Source organism: Tursiops truncatus, chromosome 3 (genome assembly GCF_011762595.2).
Source record: "Tursiops truncatus isolate mTurTru1 chromosome 3, mTurTru1.mat.Y, whole genome shotgun sequence".
Classification (NCBI taxonomy): Eukaryota; Metazoa; Chordata; class Mammalia; order Artiodactyla; family Delphinidae; genus Tursiops; species Tursiops truncatus.
Window position 1 is genome coordinate 160,440,386 of NC_047036.1, and position 17,050 is coordinate 160,457,435.

A 17,050-nucleotide genomic window follows, 5' to 3' on the forward strand; every position below is an offset into this window, starting at 1 on the left:
CATCTCTGTCTGCAGGTTGTTCAAGCCTCTGCTCACACCTCTGCCGTCTCCCCAGAGAGGCCCCCCACAGCCCTTTCCTCCTTCACATGTGTCTGAAATGTTCTTGTGTGTTCCGTGTTTACCTGGTTGCTGTGTGTCTCCCCGTGAGGCCACGAGCACACCTTTCTTGGTCACTACCGTGTCCCCAGCACCCAGCCCAGGGCCAGGCACACAGCAGAGCTCAGGAGCTGGGTGCCGAGTGACTGAACTCTCCCACTACAGACGCCAAAGGATGAAAGGAAGTCACTGGCCACCATGAGATGAAGAGAGGGAGTTGTCTAAGGAGCGAGAAGTGGCAGTTCCTGGCTGAGCAGCGAAGGTCCTTACAGCAAGGAGGCTGAGAGCAGCAGGGGCGGGCGGTCCCGGGAACTACCTGTGGCCCTGGGCTGTGGCGTTCATGTGGTCTCGGATGCTGATGGCCTGTTTGAGGAGGCCCTCCACGCTGCGGAAGTAGACGCTGCTGTCGACAAGGTTCTTCACGGCGCTGAAATGGGAGGATGGATCCAGTCAGCGGCACCACGCTCTCTTCGCCCCCCAACCAGAGCTCAGCGGATGCCTGTGCCGGCCAGCACTCATCAGGCACCTGGAGGATTCCATGGGCCTCCCTGAGGGCTCACTGTGGGCTTAAAGATTAGACTTCCCTATGCAACAGAGCACTGGATGGCAACATGCAACTTTCGCTTAACGGCTGCTAGACTATCTAATGCTTTGAAGGAGCTATAAGCACGCAAAAGTGACCTCAAAAATATCTTGCTTTCCTCTTAGGTAACCTATTCCTGCCTCTGAAGGAAGCTTGTCAACTGGACTGTGAAAAGCTCTAGAGGTGAGTTTAGACTCATCGCCATTAGAGGGGCACTACTGCAAAGCTGTGCTAAGCTCTGGTGGTGAAGCTACACTGATGGATGTCTAATGAAAATGTCCCTTCCAACAGCACTACAGGAACATATTCACCAAGCCGCGTGGGGCCTTGCTAACGCCAGAAAGTTGCCTGTGCAACAACACCTGCAGTAAAAATAAGAGGGTCGTTTTAAAGTCCTGTTAAAGACAAAGAAATCACTCCCATTTATTATCAGTCAGGGACCTGCTTATGGCTATGAGATCAAAAGGCGGGAGCGTCGGCTGTTGCCGCTCCGTTAACTTGCTCATCTGACACCACCAAATGTAGTCAGCTTTCCTAGTGCCCGTCCACCTTGATAAAAAGCTATCTAGGGCTTCCCCGGTGGTGCAGTGGTTGAGCGTCCACCTGCCGATGCAGGGGACATGGGTTCGTGCCCTGGTCTGGGAAGATCCCACATGCCGTCAAGCGGTTGGGCCCGTGAGCCATGGCCGCTGGGCCTGCGCGTCCGGACCGCAATGGGAGAGGCCACAACAGTGAGAGGCCCGCATACCGCAAAAAAAAAAGCTATCTAACGTAAGCTCACTACTGAATAGTTCACCCCAACCAATATACCATTTTAACATCTTTCAGTTTTACACCATTAATGCTGCATAAAGCATTTAGACAACTAAAAGGGCACTTTCATGTCCGTAAAGGAAACAGTCTTTCAGCATTAGAGAAATTCACATCTCACTAAAGAGAAGTGCTCAGAGCTCGGAGCAGACTGGCCCCCTGCCTAGCCTAGGGCTGCTAAGCACTTGAAATATGGTTCATGAGACTGAGGAGCTGAATCTTCCATTGTATTTCATTAAAAGTTAAGTGTAAACAGCCACCTGGGATCCGGGCTCCTGCACTGGATAGCACGGCTAGAGGAACTGGGAGAAAGTACAGACTGATTTGTTATTCCTTGAACCTGGACCTTTCTGATGAACTCTGGGCTGTCTGGGAACTATTCAGCAGCTGCGAGAAAAACTCCCATTTCTTTTCTACTCTTCCTGGAGCTAAGGAGGGTGTCTGTGACCACCATCCTCAGGAAGATGCCATCTGTCTGGGTCACCCTCCCGTCCCAGCGGAAGGGCCAAGGCTGGTGAAGGCAGAACTCCCAGCGGCACGACTTCCTGTCAAGGAACCTTTGCCCACACAACAGAAACAGGCAGGCAAACCGCACAGTGCCACGGACGAGAGCTGCTGGGGAGTATCCAGCCTCCACCAAAACAACCCACAGCCCAAGCCAGGAGCAAACAGCACTCCTAATTAAAGTCGCCAACTCCTAAAGCAAACGGAACAAGCCAGGTCATGAAATACAGTCATGGGGAACAGAACCAACAGGAGCACAGGAGGCAAGGCTGGCAAAGCTGCAGCAATGGGAAGAAACACCAACTACTGCTTTTTATTCTCAGGCACGTCTCTCACTTGGGGTTAAAAAATCTGGATATTTAGAGAAAGTTAAACAAACAAAAATAATAAATGGTATATCCACGGTCACAGAAGCTTTATTCATAGTAGCCAAAACATGGAAGCAACCCAGATGTCCATCAACAGATGAATGGATAAACAAAATGTGGTCCATCCATATGATAGAATATTACTCAGCCCTAAAAAAGGAAATTCTGACACATGCTACAACATGGATGAACCTTGAAGACATTAGAGTAAGTGAAAGAAGTTGGTCTCTGAAAGACAAATACTGTATGATTCCACCTATGTGAGGTTCCTAGAATAGTCAGATTCTTCGACAGAAAGCAGAATGGTGGGTGCCAGGAATGGGGGGCGGGAAACAGGGAGTTAGTGTTTAATGGGGACAGAGTTGCAGTTTTGCAAGATGAAAAGAATTCTGGAGACGGATGGTGGGGATAGTTGCACAGCATTATGAGTGTATTTAATACCACTGAACTGTACACTTAAAAATGGTTAAGATGATGAATTTGCATCTTAACCACAAGATAAAAAATTGGAAAGAAATAAACATTAAAAAATAAACAGTCATGTTCATGTTTTGGCCCTCCCCCCAGCTGCCATCCACCCCACCAGCCAGTCTGTGGTCCCCAACTGTGGGTGGGAAACATTGGCCCCTTGAGGCACCTCCTGGAGTCCTTATCAGCCCCTCCTGTGACAGATGGGGAGGGGCTGAGGGCCAGAAGAAGCCAGCAAATAGCGAGAAGCACAGGTCTGGGCTGGAATTTTGCCCTGTGGCCAGGTGAGTCCAGATCCGCATGCCTCTACTCAGGCAGGGCAAGGCTCACGGGCAGCCGGCTGAGATGCCCCTGAACACCCGGGGCATAACAGGGCGACCGCGGCAGCGCGGAGGCTGTGGCGCTCACCTGCAGGCGTACTCCACCGTGTAGATGGCTCCCTGGCTTTGCTCCTCCCACCGCTGCATGTCAGCCTGCAGGGGGTTGGGGGCTGTTAGCAGGGGTGGCTGCGACCTCCATCCTCCCAGCTCTCTGGGATGGAGCACCCGAACACCAATCCCCATGGCTGTAGAGAGCAGCCCCCTCCAGCCCCTGATCTTTCTTCCTGCCACTCCCACCCCTCATCAGTCTGGGCCTTCTGTGAACACATGGCGACTATGGCTCAGGGCCTTTGAGCAGGCTGTTCTCTCTGCCTGGCATATCCTTCCCTCACACGGCTGCCTCCTTCTCACCACACACATCACAACTAATGCAGACCCTGCTGTCCCCTTCTTCCAAATCTGCCCCAGATCTGTCCACCCAGCCCCTATCTCGGCTGGTGACCATATGCCTCCTTGCTGGTGTCCCAGCCTTGACCCCTGCACCAACAGAGTAGGCCCCAGCTCACAAGGTGCAGACCCTGGGAGAGGTCGGTGGCTGGGGCAGGGACGGCTCACCTTATGCTGGGCCAGCTCAGGCAGAGAGCGGCGCACGTGCTCCTGCAGCCGGTACAGGGCCACGGATGGCTCGTTGGCCAGGACGTAGACACTCTCAGTGAACTTGTCTGTTACTGGGTCCAGGGTCGACAGTCGGCAAAGTGGGACAGGAGGGTAGGGGGGACGGGGTCAAGGAGACAAAGCATCAGACTCCTGGTTGCTCAACCCGTGAGTCCAGCCAAAGTAAAGAGGAGTATCCAGTGTCCCTCCCAGTGGCTGGGTCACCTGTGGCCCCGGTGATGGGTTGCAGGAGATGGTCACAGCAGGGCCGAACAACTCCATCTGGGAGTCACAAAAGGGCCTTAATCTTTTTTTTTTAAATAAATGTATGTATGTATGTATGTATGTATGTATGTATGTATGTATGGCTGTGTTGGGTCTTCGTTGCTGCGTGCGGGCTTTCTCTAGTTGTGGCGAGCAGGGGGGCTACTCTTCGTTGTGGTGCGCGGGCTTCTCATTGAGGTGGCTTCTCTTGTTGTGGAGCACGGGCTCTAGGCGCACGGGCTTCAGTAGTTGTGGCACGTGGGCTCAGTAGTTGTGGCTCGCGGGCTCTAGAGCACAGGGCTTCAATCTTGATGACATTAATGTGTCCAGTGAATTCATGATCTTTCCCTTCCCAAACCCACTTACAGTGGACACTGCTACCACCTGCTCGGATCTACTCACATTCCTTTCACCCCAGTGACAAAATCCAAGATTCTTCTTCAGATGCCCACTGGCTACCAGACCCAAAAGTGCCTGGAAGTTTACATGGGTGGATGGCTCTCAGCCATGACTGACCACCGAGGGGTAGGAAAGCCCATGTCCTGTGCTGTGTGTCGAAACAACTCAGGGGTGTGACCCATCCCTGTGAGCTCCCCTGTGGGAACAGACTGTGGCTTCTTTCTGCAGGATTTTACCTGAGGTCACTCCTTGCTCAGCTTCCTCCGCGGCCCTGTCCTATTTGCCCCCTCTCCTCTGTGGGGTTCTCTTGGTAAGTTGACTACACACAAACCCTCATCCCAGGGTCTGCTTCAACAAACAGCAGCCAGCTGGTTGTCCCTGCCCTTCCTACCCCATCAATGAGCAGACCCTGCTTGTTCTGTCACAAAACAGAGCCCAGAACTCACCCATTCTTTTTTTTTTTTTTTTTGCTGTACGTGGGCCTCTCACCGTTGTGGCCTCTCCCATTGCGGAGCACAGGCTCTGGACGCGCAGGCTCAGCGGCCATGGCTCACGGGCCCAGCCGCTCCACGGCATGTGGGATCTTCCCAGACCGGGGCACAAACTCGTGTCCCCTGCATCGGCAGGTGGACTCTCAACCACTGAGCCACCAGGGAAGCCCCAGAACTCACCCATTCTTAACACTGTACTGCCCTCACTGGTCCAGACATAGCCGCCTCCCACCTGGATGTCAAACTCAGCTGCTCTCTGGTCTCCCCGCGCCCACTCCTGCCAACAATCCAATCCCCACAAAACAGATGGCATGAGCTCCTAAAGAATATATCAGATATGTCTTTCCCTTGGTTGAAACACTCCCATCAGCCAGAAATTAAATCTGCCTTCCTTAACATGGCCCTTAAGGCCCTCTATGTTCTACCTGCTGTTACCCGCCTCTGCCCTCCTCAGCCACTGCCCCAGGCACAATGGCCTCCTAGCTGGTCCTTGGACACTCTCGGCACTGTCGAAAAGAACTTTCTGCGATGATGGAAAGTTTCTGTAATCTATACTGCCCAATATGGTAGCCACTAGTCACATATGGCTACTGAACACTTGAAATGTGACTGATGTGACTCAGAAACTGAATTTTAAAGTTTATCTAACTTTAATTAATTTAAATATGCATAAGTACTGTGACCAGTAGCTACTGTATTGCAGCACAGCTCTGAATACTTTGCCACCTCAGGGCCCTCATACCTGTTGATCCACCACTGACACTGCCTCCCTCCCCCCCCAACCATCATTTCTCTTAATCCCTCATGTCTCAGCTCAAATGTCACCTCCTGGGCAAGGCCTTCCCTAATCACCAAGCTTAATCAGATGTCCCTTCACCTTCACTCTCAGCCTCAGCACTTTGTTCATTTCCCTTATGCTTAAAATCTCACTCTATTTTTTTCTTAAATTTTATATTGGAGTACAGTTGATTTACAATGTTGTGTTAGTTTCAGGTGTAAAAATTCTCATTCTTTATTAGGTTACATGTTTACCTAAAATTTGATTTGTGAGGGCATGGGCTTCTCTGAGCCTGTTTCCTCATATGCAAAAATGGAATGATAAAGGTACCCACCTCAAGGTTTGTTACAGAGATGGACCCTATGCTATTGTGCAGGGCAGTGTAGTTTGTGAGGGAGAGAACCCACGTGTGTCTGGGAGTCAAGGGAGGATGTCTATGAGTCTGTCCAGTTTGGGTTTGTCCAGCTCACCACGGTGTCCTGACTCAGGCAGAGCCCAGCCTGCCACCTCCAAACTATGTGTCCTCTTACCTTCTTAGGCCTCCTTGTTTTGAAAATGAGCACAGTAGCTTACACCTCACAGTGCTAATATGAAGGATATGGAATTACATGTACTTGTGACTTCTAAATAATTAACTAGTGGGAGTTGCCTGGTAGCCTAGTGGTTAGGATTCCGGGCTTTCACTGCTGTGGCCCGGGGTTCAATCCCTGGTGGGGGAACTGAGATTTCACAAACTGGGTAGCACAGCCAAAAACAAACAAACTATAAACAAATAAATTTGTTAAAAAAAAAAAAAGAAAAAATTAACTAGTAATAACATATATAATAAAGTATCAAAGACATTTATACTTTAAAAATAACTTGTGGCATTTTGTAATTTGTAACTATGTGATTTACATATATTTGATAAGTTGATGTAAACGTATGCAAATGCATAAATACAAAGGAAACAATACGCACAGCAACTGCCATGCCCCAAGCGTTCTTCCAATGCTTTACAGATATCAGATTACTGGGGGCTTCCCTGGGGGGCTTCCCTGGTGGTGCAGTGGTTAAGAATCCCCCTGCCAATGCCGGAGACACGGGTCCCAGCCCTGGTCGGAGGAGATCCCACACGCCGCGGAGCAACTAAGCACGGGTTTTACAACGACTGAGCCTGCGCTCTACAGCCCGTGAGCCACAACTACTGAGCCTGTGTGCCACAACTACTGAGCCTGTGTGCCACAACTACTGAAGCCCGCGCGCCTAGAGCCCGTGCTCCGCAACAAGAGAAGCCACCGCAGTGAGAAGCCTCCGCACCGCAAGAGTAGCCCCCGCTCACCGCAACTAGAGAAAGCCCGCACAGCAACCAAGACACAACACAGCCAAAAATAAATAAATAAAATTTAAAAATATTTATCAAGTTACTGAATTATCACAATTTTATGGGGGGAGGGAGGGAGGGAGTCTATTATACTCTCCATTCTACAGATGACAAAATCGAGGCACAGAGACTTTCTAAATGTTTCAAAACTAGTCAGCGGCCGAACCGCGATTTCGTGGCAACACCTCCTAAACGCTCCCTCCGCGCCTTGGCCCCCTCCCGCCCCCAGTCGGGTCGCCCTTTTGCGAGTTCCTGACCCCTCCGCCCGCCCGGGGCCCCACACCACCTTTCTTTCCCTTGAGCTGCATCTCCGGTTCTTCCATGGTGGCTGCGGCCCTATTTCGAGGACAGGAACCGGAAGTCTGGGGTGGACACAGCTGCCTAAACCATCCCTGGGAAACTGGGGCACCGCATTTCTCCAGTTCCGCTACTCATTGGCCTGCCCTCCTCGATCTTTAGTCTACCCAGACAGGAGAAGGGCTGTGAGTTAGAGACTGGGGAAAGAGGCAATCGGCAGGTGGGTGAAGAGGGGCCGGGAACCCCTTGAAGCTCCAGGAGGGACACTCAGGCAGGGGAAGGGCGCCCTCCTTTACCGAACCCCTTTTCCGGGGGCATATTGTGGGAATACTCCACACAGTGCCCACTTCGGGCCGTATAAACTCCCTTCTTGTACCCCTCTGCTGCCACCAAATCCCTGCACATACTCCTGAGCCCCCAGGACCGCACAGGAGACATTGTTATGGACGGGGACGCCGTCTGTCCGAAGGTGGAGCCACTTGGCTCCCTCTGGGAAAACCTGTGGGTGGTATTGGGAGAGAGGGAGGAGAAGGTCAGGGAACTCTTGCGAGCCCTCTGAGGCCCCGCCCACCCCTCCCGTTCCTACTAGGCTCCCTCCCGAGCGGCGGGGACGAGGAAGCGCAGGCGCAATTCCATAGCTCTTGCCCCAGCGGAAGCCACGCCCCCCAAGCCTTAAAGGGCCAGAAACAGCTCATACAGCTCCAGCCCTTCCGCACTTTCGGGGGGGCGGGGGCGCGCAGGCGCAGTGGAGGCACTCTGCGGTGTGGGTAGCGGTCGCGTATCAAGTTGCTCTCTGTCCCGGCAGAAGAAGCCAGGGCGCAGAGGGTCCAGGCTCCATTTTGCTACCCATTACATCAATTGGAAGAGAAAAGTTTGTGAGTTGGGCCCCCAAGTTTGGGGGGACCCGGGCTTGCGGCGTGGAGTGACAGAGGAGGCTCGTTGGAGGTGAGTGGACCTCCTGGATTGACTTGGGAGGGGCGGGTGGGATGCAACCAATCACATCTTTGTTGAGCCCTCACTCATTCTAGGGATTCCCCCCCTCAAAAAAAAAAAAAAAACAAAAACACAGCGGACGTTTAAGATCTGCCCGTGTATCAGGCCTCCTGCTTAGATATTTACAGACATGATTTTTTTAGTCCTCCTTTCCCCCATTTTACTAATGAAGACACTGAGGCTTAGAGAAATTAAGTAATGTGCCCAAGTTTTCACAGCCTATAAGTGGAGGGATTCAAACCCAGATGGCTGACCCCAGAGCCAGGGCTTTTAAGCAATGCATATTGTATGTGCTCTGGTGTTGGGGAGGAGTGGGCCTGAGAAGCAGTTGGACTCTGGTTTTAATTTCCCGGCTGAGTCTTAGTTTACCCACCCTCACTGTGTGAGGCCAGGTATGCAGTCAGTGCCTATTTAATGAGTTGTCAATAATTATTGCCATCTCTCCCTGTTTGGCCTTTCCACCAGCTTCCCCATGGAGCCCACCCAGCCTGCAGAGGATCTCAGCCTGACCCAGCAGCCTTCTACCCCAGAATTTGGGGACCCCGAAGACCCCAGGGGTGAGGCCCCTGACGGCTCAGACACTGTGGTCCTCAGTCTCTTTCCCTGCACCCCGGAGCCTGGGAATCCTGAACCAGATTCTGGTACCTCCTCACCTCAAGGTAGGATACTTACCCTGGACTCCTGCTTCTGGGATACAAGAACGGTGGAATGTCAGGCCCAAGATGGGACTTCTGTCTTTGTGTCCTTGGATGTGTCTTCCATCTCCACCCTGTGGGGGGTTGCTTATTATTTTTTTAAATTGTGGTAAAATTCACGTAACATAAAAGTTACCATTTTAACCAAAATTGCTTACAATTCAGTGGCAGTAAGTACATTCACAATGGTGTATAACTTCCACCTCTATGTAGTCCTAGAACATTTCCATCACCCCCAGAGGAAAACCCCAGGCCCATTAGCAGTCACTCCCCATTCCCCTCCTCCAGCCCTTGGGAAGCAAAAATCTGCTTTCTGTTTCTATGGATTTGCCTGTTCCGGACATTTCATATAAATGGGTTCATACAACATGTGGCCCTTCCCGTTCTGGCTCCTTTCACTCAGCAAGATGTTTTCAAGGTCCATCCACATTGTATGGTGTGTCAGTGCTTCATCCCTTTTATAGCTGAATGACATTCCACAGTATGGCTGGACCACATTTAGTTTATTCATTTATGCATTGATGGACATTTGGGTTCTCCTTTTAGTGACTGAATAGTGCTGTTGTGAACATGCGTATACCAGTTTTTGTCTGAACACATGATTTCAACTCTTTGGGGTAGATACCTAGGAGTGGAATTGCTGGGTCAGATGATAATTCTGTTTGACTTATCAAGGACCCAGGGGTTTCTTTTGACTGGAATCCTTGAACATGTCTAACTCAGCTGCCCTGGGGCCTTCGTCCCTACCATTCCCTGTGTGAAATGCTCTTCCCACACCTCTCCCCAGGTTTCTTCAACTGGCCAAGCTCTCGTTTGGTGTTACCTCCTTGGAGTGACCCTCCCCGACCATTTTCTTTAAAAGGGACTCACCCTCTGCCCTCCCTTCTTTCCACCCCCTTCCACCTGCTTTTCATTTCTCCTGAACATGTATTTTAACTTAAGCTCTCATTCTATTTCTCCATTTCTGTCTGACTCCCCAACTTGTCCATGGGCCCCTTGAGGGCAGGGACTGTCTCGTTTGTGCAGAATCTTGCCAGGGGCGGAGGAGAAATCCACACCCTGGGTATCTGGGAGGATGGAGTGAGTGAACAGTGGAGCCACGCACTGTCTCTGGTAGTTCCAAGCCCCCAGGGTCTGGTCTGAAGCCCAAGACATACTGGAGAATGAGGGGAAACCGAGGCCCTTTCTCTCTCTCCCAGCAGGCAGCTCCCTAAAGCACTCCACGACCCTCACCAACCGGCAGCGGGGGAATGAGGTATCAGCCCTGCCGGCCACCTTGGACTGTGAGTGGGACCCCGGTCCCCACGGGGGAGAGAAGTAGTGGGCTGGCAGGGGCTAAGAGGAGCAACTTTGGACAAGGAATAAACTGGGGCATGGAGCTCAGATGGGACAGGTGAGGACTCTACCTCTCTCTGCCCCCCAGCCTTGTCCATCCACCAGCTCGCGGCCCAGGGGGAGCTGAGCCAACTGAAGGAGCATCTGAGGAAAGGTGTGTGCCCACACTCGTGTGCCGGTGTGTCCGTGCCTGTGTGACCTCACATGCTGGTGGGTGCATGTGGCTATTGACATGACCTGAGTCTCCACATGTGTACCTATGTCTGTACGTGTGTCTGAGCATGTCCGTGTGTGCATCCACATGTATGCTTCCCCGCCCCACATCTGACCCCAGCTGCCTGCCCTGCCCCCAATTCTGCAGCATTGGGGAGAGTGGGCAGGGGTGCATCCCAGTGGTACCACCCCCCTCCTGCCAGGAGACAACCTCATCAACAAGCCGGACGAGCGAGGCTTCACCCCCCTCATCTGGGCCTCCGCCTTTGGAGAGATCGAGACCGTCCGCTTCTTGCTTGAATGGGTGCGTCCCAGCCCAGCTGGGGGCTTCCTGGGGACTCGAGGGCGGGCCAGGGTCTCAGCTGAGTCTGCTGGTGCTGTGTCTGTAAGATGGAGCTAACATGGAGACCCCAAGATTGCAGGGGATGCACCCACTCCTCCTTTTGCCCCCCCTTCTGTCACTGTCCCCCTCTCTTCCCCCCAGGGTGCCGACCCCCACATCCTGGCCAAAGAGCGGGAGAGCGCCCTGTCACTGGCCAGCACAGGTGGCTACACAGACATTGTAGGGCTGCTGCTGGAGCGTGACGTGGACATCAACATCTATGACTGGGTAAGGTGCCACCCACTGGCCCTGGGCACCTCACAGGGTACCAGGCTGGCCCTGGGCGCTAAGAATGCAAGACAGACCCATCCCCAAGCCTCACAGAGCTCCCAGTTTTTTTTGGGGGGGTGGGGATAGCCGACACATAAACAGCTCAGGTATAGTGAATAACACTATGTTGGCAGATACACAGACAGCTAGCTGCAAGAGCCCAGAGGCTGCCTGTAGAGCCAAGGGAACTCAGGATGGGCTTCCTGGAAGAAGGGGCATCTAAGCTGAGGCCCAAAGGAGAAGCTAGATGGGCCTAGTGACAAGCAGGAGGAACCATATTAAATTGGTGGGTGTGGGGTGTCGTGAGAATCTGGAAAAGATAGTGTTGCTTGCCCCCTACCCCTGTCCCTGACAGAATGGAGGGACACCACTTCTGTATGCCGTGCGTGGGAACCATGTGAAGTGCGTGGAGGCCTTGCTGGGTGAGTAGGAGTAGAGGCTAGCCTGAGGGGCCCTAGAGCCCCACGTGGCTCTGCAGGAATCCTGAGGGCCAGGGAAGGGTCTGAGCTCTGCTTGAACAGCTCTTGGGATGGGCGGCTGCTGCCTGCTTTGCCCAGAGGATTGATGTGGGGACAGGAGGTAGCAGGAATAGCACAGGGATCTGGCCGACTGGGTTGAGAACCCACACCCTGCGTGCCTCAGAGACCCCGGAGGTGGAGATTCTATTGGCCACATTCATCAGAGAGGTCAGGCTCTTGTCCAAGACCACACAGCAACCAGCAGACCTGTGGCTGCACAGTGGGTAGTCACTGGACCTCCCGAGTCCCCGTGCCCCACCCGGGCTCCCGGTCCCCAGGCCCAGCCCTCTCTGCAGTGTCTGCTCTGCTTTGCAGCCCGAGGAGCTGATCTCACCACTGAGGCAGACTCTGGCTACACCCCAATGGACCTCGCCGTGGCCCTGGGATATAGGAAAGGTCAGCCCGAGGCACATGGGGCTAGTGACAGGGGCCATAATGGGGGGACATGTAGGCACTGAGAGGCCCAAAGGAGGCCCCCTGGCAGGGTGAGGATACCAGGAGGGCCACAGCTCACATGGCCATGGAGCCCAGCCCCCTCCACGGCGAGAGGTGGGTATGAGTAGGGGCTGTAGGCAGACCCCAGTTTGACTCCCCACTTCAGAAAATGGGGGGATCCTAACAGAACTGACCCCCTGGGGTCATGTGGGGGTGTGTGGGAAATATCCCACTCCTTCCTTGAAGGAGTTTTATTCCATTTGAGACAAGTAATTCCTCGCAGTCCCTCTCATCTTTTCATAAAAGTTCCAATTGGACAATTTTATTTGGTAAGGAATATTTTTATAATTCTGAAAAGCCTCCAAAAATGCATCTTTACAAACTCAGGGGAAATAGAGGCTCCTAAGAGGGGGGCCTCTGTCTTCCCAGCTGTGCTCTGGCAAGGGCTTGGATTTCCCTGTGTATGAAATGGGTCCTCCATCCAGGTCCCAGGGCTGAGGCCCCTGTTCTTACCCTGAGGGGAAGGTACAGGTTGGCCTGTGCCTCTGCAGCTGCTGTTAAGTTCATGGCCCACCTTTTCCCTGTTCTGTTTCCAGTGCAACAGGTGATCGAGAACCACATCCTTAAACTCTTCCAGAGCAACCTGGTGCCCGCCACCCCTGAGTGAACGCCGTCTGCCAGGGACTCAGACACTCAGGGAACAAAATGGTCGACCCAGAGCTGGGGGAACCCAGAACTGGCTTCAAAGGCAGCTCCTGGACAGACGGTGGGAGGGGGCCCTTTCCAAGAGGAACCAATAAACCTTCTGTGCAGAACTTGAAGGACTTCACTGTGCTTCCCAGAGAACTTCCTGGAGGAGGCAGCCACCCAGTGGCCTCACACCTTCTTCTCCCCTAGCACCCGCAGGTGGTAGATGACCACTCGGCCAAAGAAATCAGTGGTGTCCTCAAATGTCACTTTCAGCCGGTCCACCTCAGCAGATGGCACAGGGAAAGTGTAAGCAGGGCAGTCAAGGGAAACAGATGCCTTATCTTTTCCCACCCACCAGCCCCAGCTCAAGTACTACAAATGTGCTGGGTGACCCAGCACACTGTGGGTCCCTCTGAAACTCTAACACAGAACAGATTATCATCAGCCCATTTCACAGGTGAAGCAATGGAGACCCAGAGGCCAGTTGCTCGAGGTCACATGCCAGGGCCCACAGCTTTCAGAGGCACAGACCACCCCACCCAGAGGCTGAGGCAGGATATCTGAAGCGAGTTGTTGTCCTCAGGATAAAAGTCCACAATCTTGCTAAGAGCCTCACTCCCCTGAGAACCTGCAGCAGAGAAAGGAGCAGTGAGGCCAGCATACCCCCTCTAATCCCCCATCTTCCAGGGCCTTCCAGTACCTTCGAGGCGGCCCTGGCGACTGGAAAAGCCCCCCTGGAACTGGATCTGCAGCTGGGAGACACAGATGCGCTGGGGAAACTCCAGTATTACCCACTGGGAGGGGCCCTGGAAGCAGAGAAATAGAGGTCCATGATCACTCCAGACTCAGAGCCCAGCTGTGCCTCTCTCAGTCACAGAGTCCATGGTGGGTGGGGAGCACAGTGAACACGGGTTCCCTCCCTGGCCAACCTAACTGTCCAGCTGGGGTGCACCCAAATTCTCAGGGTGCCCCAGACCCCTGATTCTGATTCACACTAGGGGTGGAGGATCCAGGGAGAGGGTGCCTCACCTGGTCCGAGTTCCAGCAGGTCTCCTCGTCCTGGTCGAACAGGTGCTTCTTTCCAAACTGCCGAGTGTTACGATTCAGCACCGAACTCACCCTAGAGGCAACCAGAATCGGCGTGTGGAGAGGTGCTGAGCCCTGCGGCGAGGGCCCGCCCACTACTGGGCCCACCCCTCCCTCGCCACCGGTTCCCCCATATCTGTCCACTAGGGAGGGACTATCCCAGGCCAACGGCCCCGTCCGCTACTGCCCGCCGCCATTCACACCCCACCCCCGCCCGGGGCTCTCACCTGCTCACTGTCTCTGGACAAACCAAAGAGTGGGTCATCTCGGTTCCACAAAGCCTCGCAGGACTAAGAGCTGGGCTCAGTCCGGGTTCAAATCCGGCCGCCAAAGCGCGACCTTGTTCACGCTCAGAGTCTCAGAGTCTTCACGTCCTCACCTGTAGCACGGCACAAGAACAGTCACTGCCCCGTCACTCCAGTCCTCAATGTCGCCTTGACCACCCCCTTGCCAGAAAAATTTGGAGTTTCGGGGACACTGCCGATGACCTGAGGCCAAGCCTTTCACAGTGGGTCCAAGGAAGGGAAACGGGTTTCCTGTGGGTTTCGGGAGCAGTCGCTCCCTCTCGGTGCCTCAGTTTCTCTGCAAACAGCTTGGGAAACGAACATCAGTACCCGGAACCGCGTGAACACCGCGCAGGCGCAGAGTGCCTCAGGCGCGCCCAGCCCCCGCTCCCGGGGCGCGGTTTAGTTTGAGCCCCGCCCCCTCAGCGCCCGCCTCTTAAAAGGTCCTCGTCCAGTGATTGCCTATCCCTCGGAGCTGGAGGAAAAAGGCCGGCATCTAAAGCAATTGTATGTCCACTGTGTGCGCAGAGCTGTCCTTTGGTGCCCGCGGGTATAGAGCCCTAGTTTTGGTGTCCGAGAGCCTTCTTATAATGATGTCATCCTACCGGCAGAATGAACTCGGCCGAATTCATTCTCTGATTGCAGTTGCCGCCTGGGAACCCCTGCGTTTCACTGCCTCCCAGAGGCCAAAGGAAGAGTTGAGGAAGAGGCTACGATGGTGCGAGTACTGTACTGGAAGTCTTTATCAGCCTCGCGTGTCCCCACTGGGACACAGGAGGCCCGGTTTCCAAATCTGTCTTCTTAGTAAATGCTGCCTGGGACAGGCTTCTTGGAGGAGGGGTAATGTGAGGTGGGTTTTGAAGAATGAAGAGGAGTTTGCCAAACTGGATTATACAAAACCTCAGATACACGGCTAAAAGTTTGGTTCTCTGATTCACTAAACAACTACCACTCCCCACTGCCCAACCCTGTGCTGAGTGATTCTGAGGACGGTGAGAGGCCTCAGTTCCAGCCCCATATCTGAAGATCTCCCAATCTGGGGAAGACAGAACTAGACACATACACTCAGAGACCATGGGGCCAGGGCTGAGCCAGGGGGAGAGATAGGGCTAGGGAAGCAGGGGGTCTACCTGGAGGGAGGGCTTCCTGGGAGAGGGGATATTGTCCTGCACTTTAATGGGTGGGCAGGAATTCACCAGGGTGAGAAAAATTGGGGGGCGGGGGGGGGGGCAGACAGGGTGAACAACATAAGCAAAGGCCTAGTTGGATGAAAGACCGTGAATTTGAATAAAATATGTGGAGCCAGATCCTGCTGGGCCTAAAGCAGTCACGGAAGGTGTTTGAGAAAGGGCAGCACACCCATCCAATCTGCATGAATGGAGGGTTCTGAGACAGAGCAGCCACTGGCAGGAGGCTGCAGTTCCTGGCTTTAACTGAATGGTCTGGGATCCAGTCCCTTTCTTCAAGGGCTAGGGGAATGGTTCTCCTGGCATCCTACTAGTGTCTGCCCAAGTCCACACCAGGAGTGGAGGCTGGCTGGGAAACTGGGACACCAGCGGAAGGGCCGCCCCATCAGCCCCTGCCTGCCAGGACTTCCTGCATTCAGTCATGGCCTGGTGCCATCCAGACCTGGCTCTATTGGTCTCAGGGCCGGGGCTGGGGTGTCAAAAAACACCTCCCTAGCCCTAGAGGAATTTAGGAAGAGCATGGACCCTGGAGGGCCCAGATCCTGTTCTAATCCTGGTTGGGCCACTCACTCATTGGCTGTGTGATCCTGGACAAATATGTTGACCTCTCTGAGCCTCAGTTTCCTCATCTGTGAAATGGAGGGAAATCTATAGGACTGCTGGAGAATTCAGGGGGCTCTTCAGGCTGACACATAACAACAGTGGCTGACATTTGTTGAGAGCCTACCCTGTGTTTAACTTGAAGCCACGTTTGTCTCCATCCACAGGATCATTAAATCTGCTGTTCTGGTCTCTGTCACTCCCATTTTACAGCTGAGGATACGGCCACTCAGCCACTTGGCTGCCAAGGTTCCCCAGGGAGGATACGCATGGCCCCAGGGCCCCCCTTGCCACTCCTGGTCTTGGCATGGAGCCACCTTGCCCACTGGGATAAAGCCAGCTTGTACCCCCTTCCCGCCTCCTCACCCCACCGGTGCCTGGTCATGAAAGAGCCTCCTGTTTCTCCAGGGAATTAGCAACTCTAAGCTCCCAGCAGGGCAGCCAAAAGTGGTCCATTCATTTGCCTTAGTGAGAAGAGACTAGGCACTCCCTCCTCCCTCACCCCAGGGGATGGGGCAGAGGGAGGTCTAGAAGAGCCAGGAGCTGTAACTCTGGTTGGCTGAGGGAAACTGAAGCAAAGAAGTCATTTGGCTAAGGTCACCGAGGGGAACCGGGATACGAACCCCAGTCTGACTCTGGAGCTCTCTCCAGAGCTCACTCTCTCCACTGAGCTGAGCTCTGCATTTTTCAGGAGAGGACTTGGACGCTCAGAGAGGGTCAGGGATTTGCTGAAGTCACACAGCAAGTATGGGTCAGCAGGGACTCTCTCTGGGGAGGCAGCCACACTCATGGCAGAAAACAGGTCCCACTTCCCATGAGTTTGTCATCCCGGAGTAGGGCAGGGAAAAGCCCTCAGATTGCTTCAGGCCTCAGTTCCCCCTGGGGAATAAGTGTAATGGTTGCCCCAAGACTCCAGCCTGGAGGGTCTGTGGGGTGGGGGTGATGGAGTCCCCTGGGCTGGCAGCCC

General features: G+C 53.8%; 3 protein-coding genes across 12 annotated transcripts in view; 1 reads left to right on the forward strand and 2 right to left on the reverse strand.

Annotated features, from left to right (window-relative positions):
* The window catches only part of BORCS8 (BLOC-1 related complex subunit 8), a 37,626-nt gene extending 26,764 nt beyond the window's left edge, over nucleotides 1–10,862 (reverse strand). For 6 of the 8 annotated variants that reach the window (XR_012331057.1, XR_012331056.1, XM_073803135.1 and 3 more), the window contains exons 1-5: nucleotides 9,061–9,157; nucleotides 7,385–7,894; nucleotides 3,765–3,877; nucleotides 3,238–3,302; nucleotides 413–523 (exon numbers count right to left, since the gene is read on the reverse strand). Coding sequence is in view for 6 of the 8 variants with exons in the window: in XM_073803135.1 (XP_073659236.1) it covers nucleotides 413–523; nucleotides 3,238–3,302; nucleotides 3,765–3,877; nucleotides 7,385–7,421 (326 nt within the window). In the remaining 2 variants the exon portion in view is untranslated. Of the gene's footprint in view, nucleotides 1–412; nucleotides 524–3,237; nucleotides 3,303–3,764; nucleotides 3,878–7,384; nucleotides 7,895–9,060; nucleotides 9,158–10,842 lie in introns of those variants that run through there. The other 2 variants (XM_073803133.1, XM_073803132.1) reach the window with 2 other exon arrangements.
* RFXANK (regulatory factor X associated ankyrin containing protein) lies at nucleotides 7,981–13,051 on the forward strand. Of its 3 annotated transcripts, none has more exons than XM_033854038.2 (9): nucleotides 7,981–8,340; nucleotides 8,854–9,047; nucleotides 10,286–10,366; nucleotides 10,507–10,572; nucleotides 10,835–10,935; nucleotides 11,116–11,241; nucleotides 11,639–11,705; nucleotides 12,117–12,197; nucleotides 12,833–13,051. In XM_033854038.2, the coding sequence occupies exons 2-9, from the start codon at nucleotides 8,861–8,863 to the stop codon at nucleotides 12,901–12,903; spliced, it is 780 nt and encodes a 259-aa protein (XP_033709929.1). In that variant the 5' UTR covers nucleotides 7,981–8,340; nucleotides 8,854–8,860; the 3' UTR covers nucleotides 12,904–13,051. The 3 variants fall into 3 exon arrangements, with proteins under 3 accessions (XP_033709929.1, XP_033709928.1, XP_033709930.1); XM_033854037.2 differs by having other exon boundaries at nucleotides 7,982–8,340; nucleotides 10,283–10,366; XM_033854039.2 differs by lacking the exon at nucleotides 12,117–12,197 and having other exon boundaries at nucleotides 7,983–8,340; nucleotides 10,283–10,366.
* Nucleotides 12,526–14,656, reverse strand: NR2C2AP (nuclear receptor 2C2 associated protein). Its single transcript, XM_073803136.1, has 5 exons — nucleotides 14,240–14,656; nucleotides 13,956–14,046; nucleotides 13,627–13,732; nucleotides 13,486–13,554; nucleotides 12,526–13,231 (listed from the first exon to the last, which is right to left on the reverse strand). The coding sequence occupies exons 1-5, from the start codon at nucleotides 14,275–14,277 to the stop codon at nucleotides 13,113–13,115; spliced, it is 423 nt and encodes a 140-aa protein (XP_073659237.1). The 5' UTR covers nucleotides 14,278–14,656; the 3' UTR covers nucleotides 12,526–13,112.
* Nucleotides 14,657–17,050: the final 2,394 nt, after the last annotated feature.

Coding starts and splice junctions, on each gene's coding strand:
- RFXANK (XM_033854037.2), top strand. CDS start 8,861: ATGGAGCCCACCCAGCCTGCAGAGGATCTCAGCCTGACCCAGCAGCCT. Junction 9,048..10,282: donor TGGTACCTCCTCACCTCAAG/GTAGGATACTTA, acceptor TCTCTCTCCCAG/CAGGCAGCTCCCTAAAGCAC. Junction 10,367..10,506: donor CCTGCCGGCCACCTTGGACT/GTGAGTGGGACC, acceptor TCTGCCCCCCAG/CCTTGTCCATCCACCAGCTC.
- NR2C2AP (XM_073803136.1), bottom strand. CDS start 14,277: ATGACCCACTCTTTGGTTTGTCCAGAGACAGTGAGCAG. Junction 14,047..14,239: donor TGTCCAGAGACAGTGAGCAG/GTGAGAGCCCCG, acceptor GGTTGCCTCTAG/GGTGAGTTCGGTGCTGAATC. Junction 13,733..13,955: donor CCTGCTGGAACTCGGACCAG/GTGAGGCACCCT, acceptor CTCTGCTTCCAG/GGCCCCTCCCAGTGGGTAAT.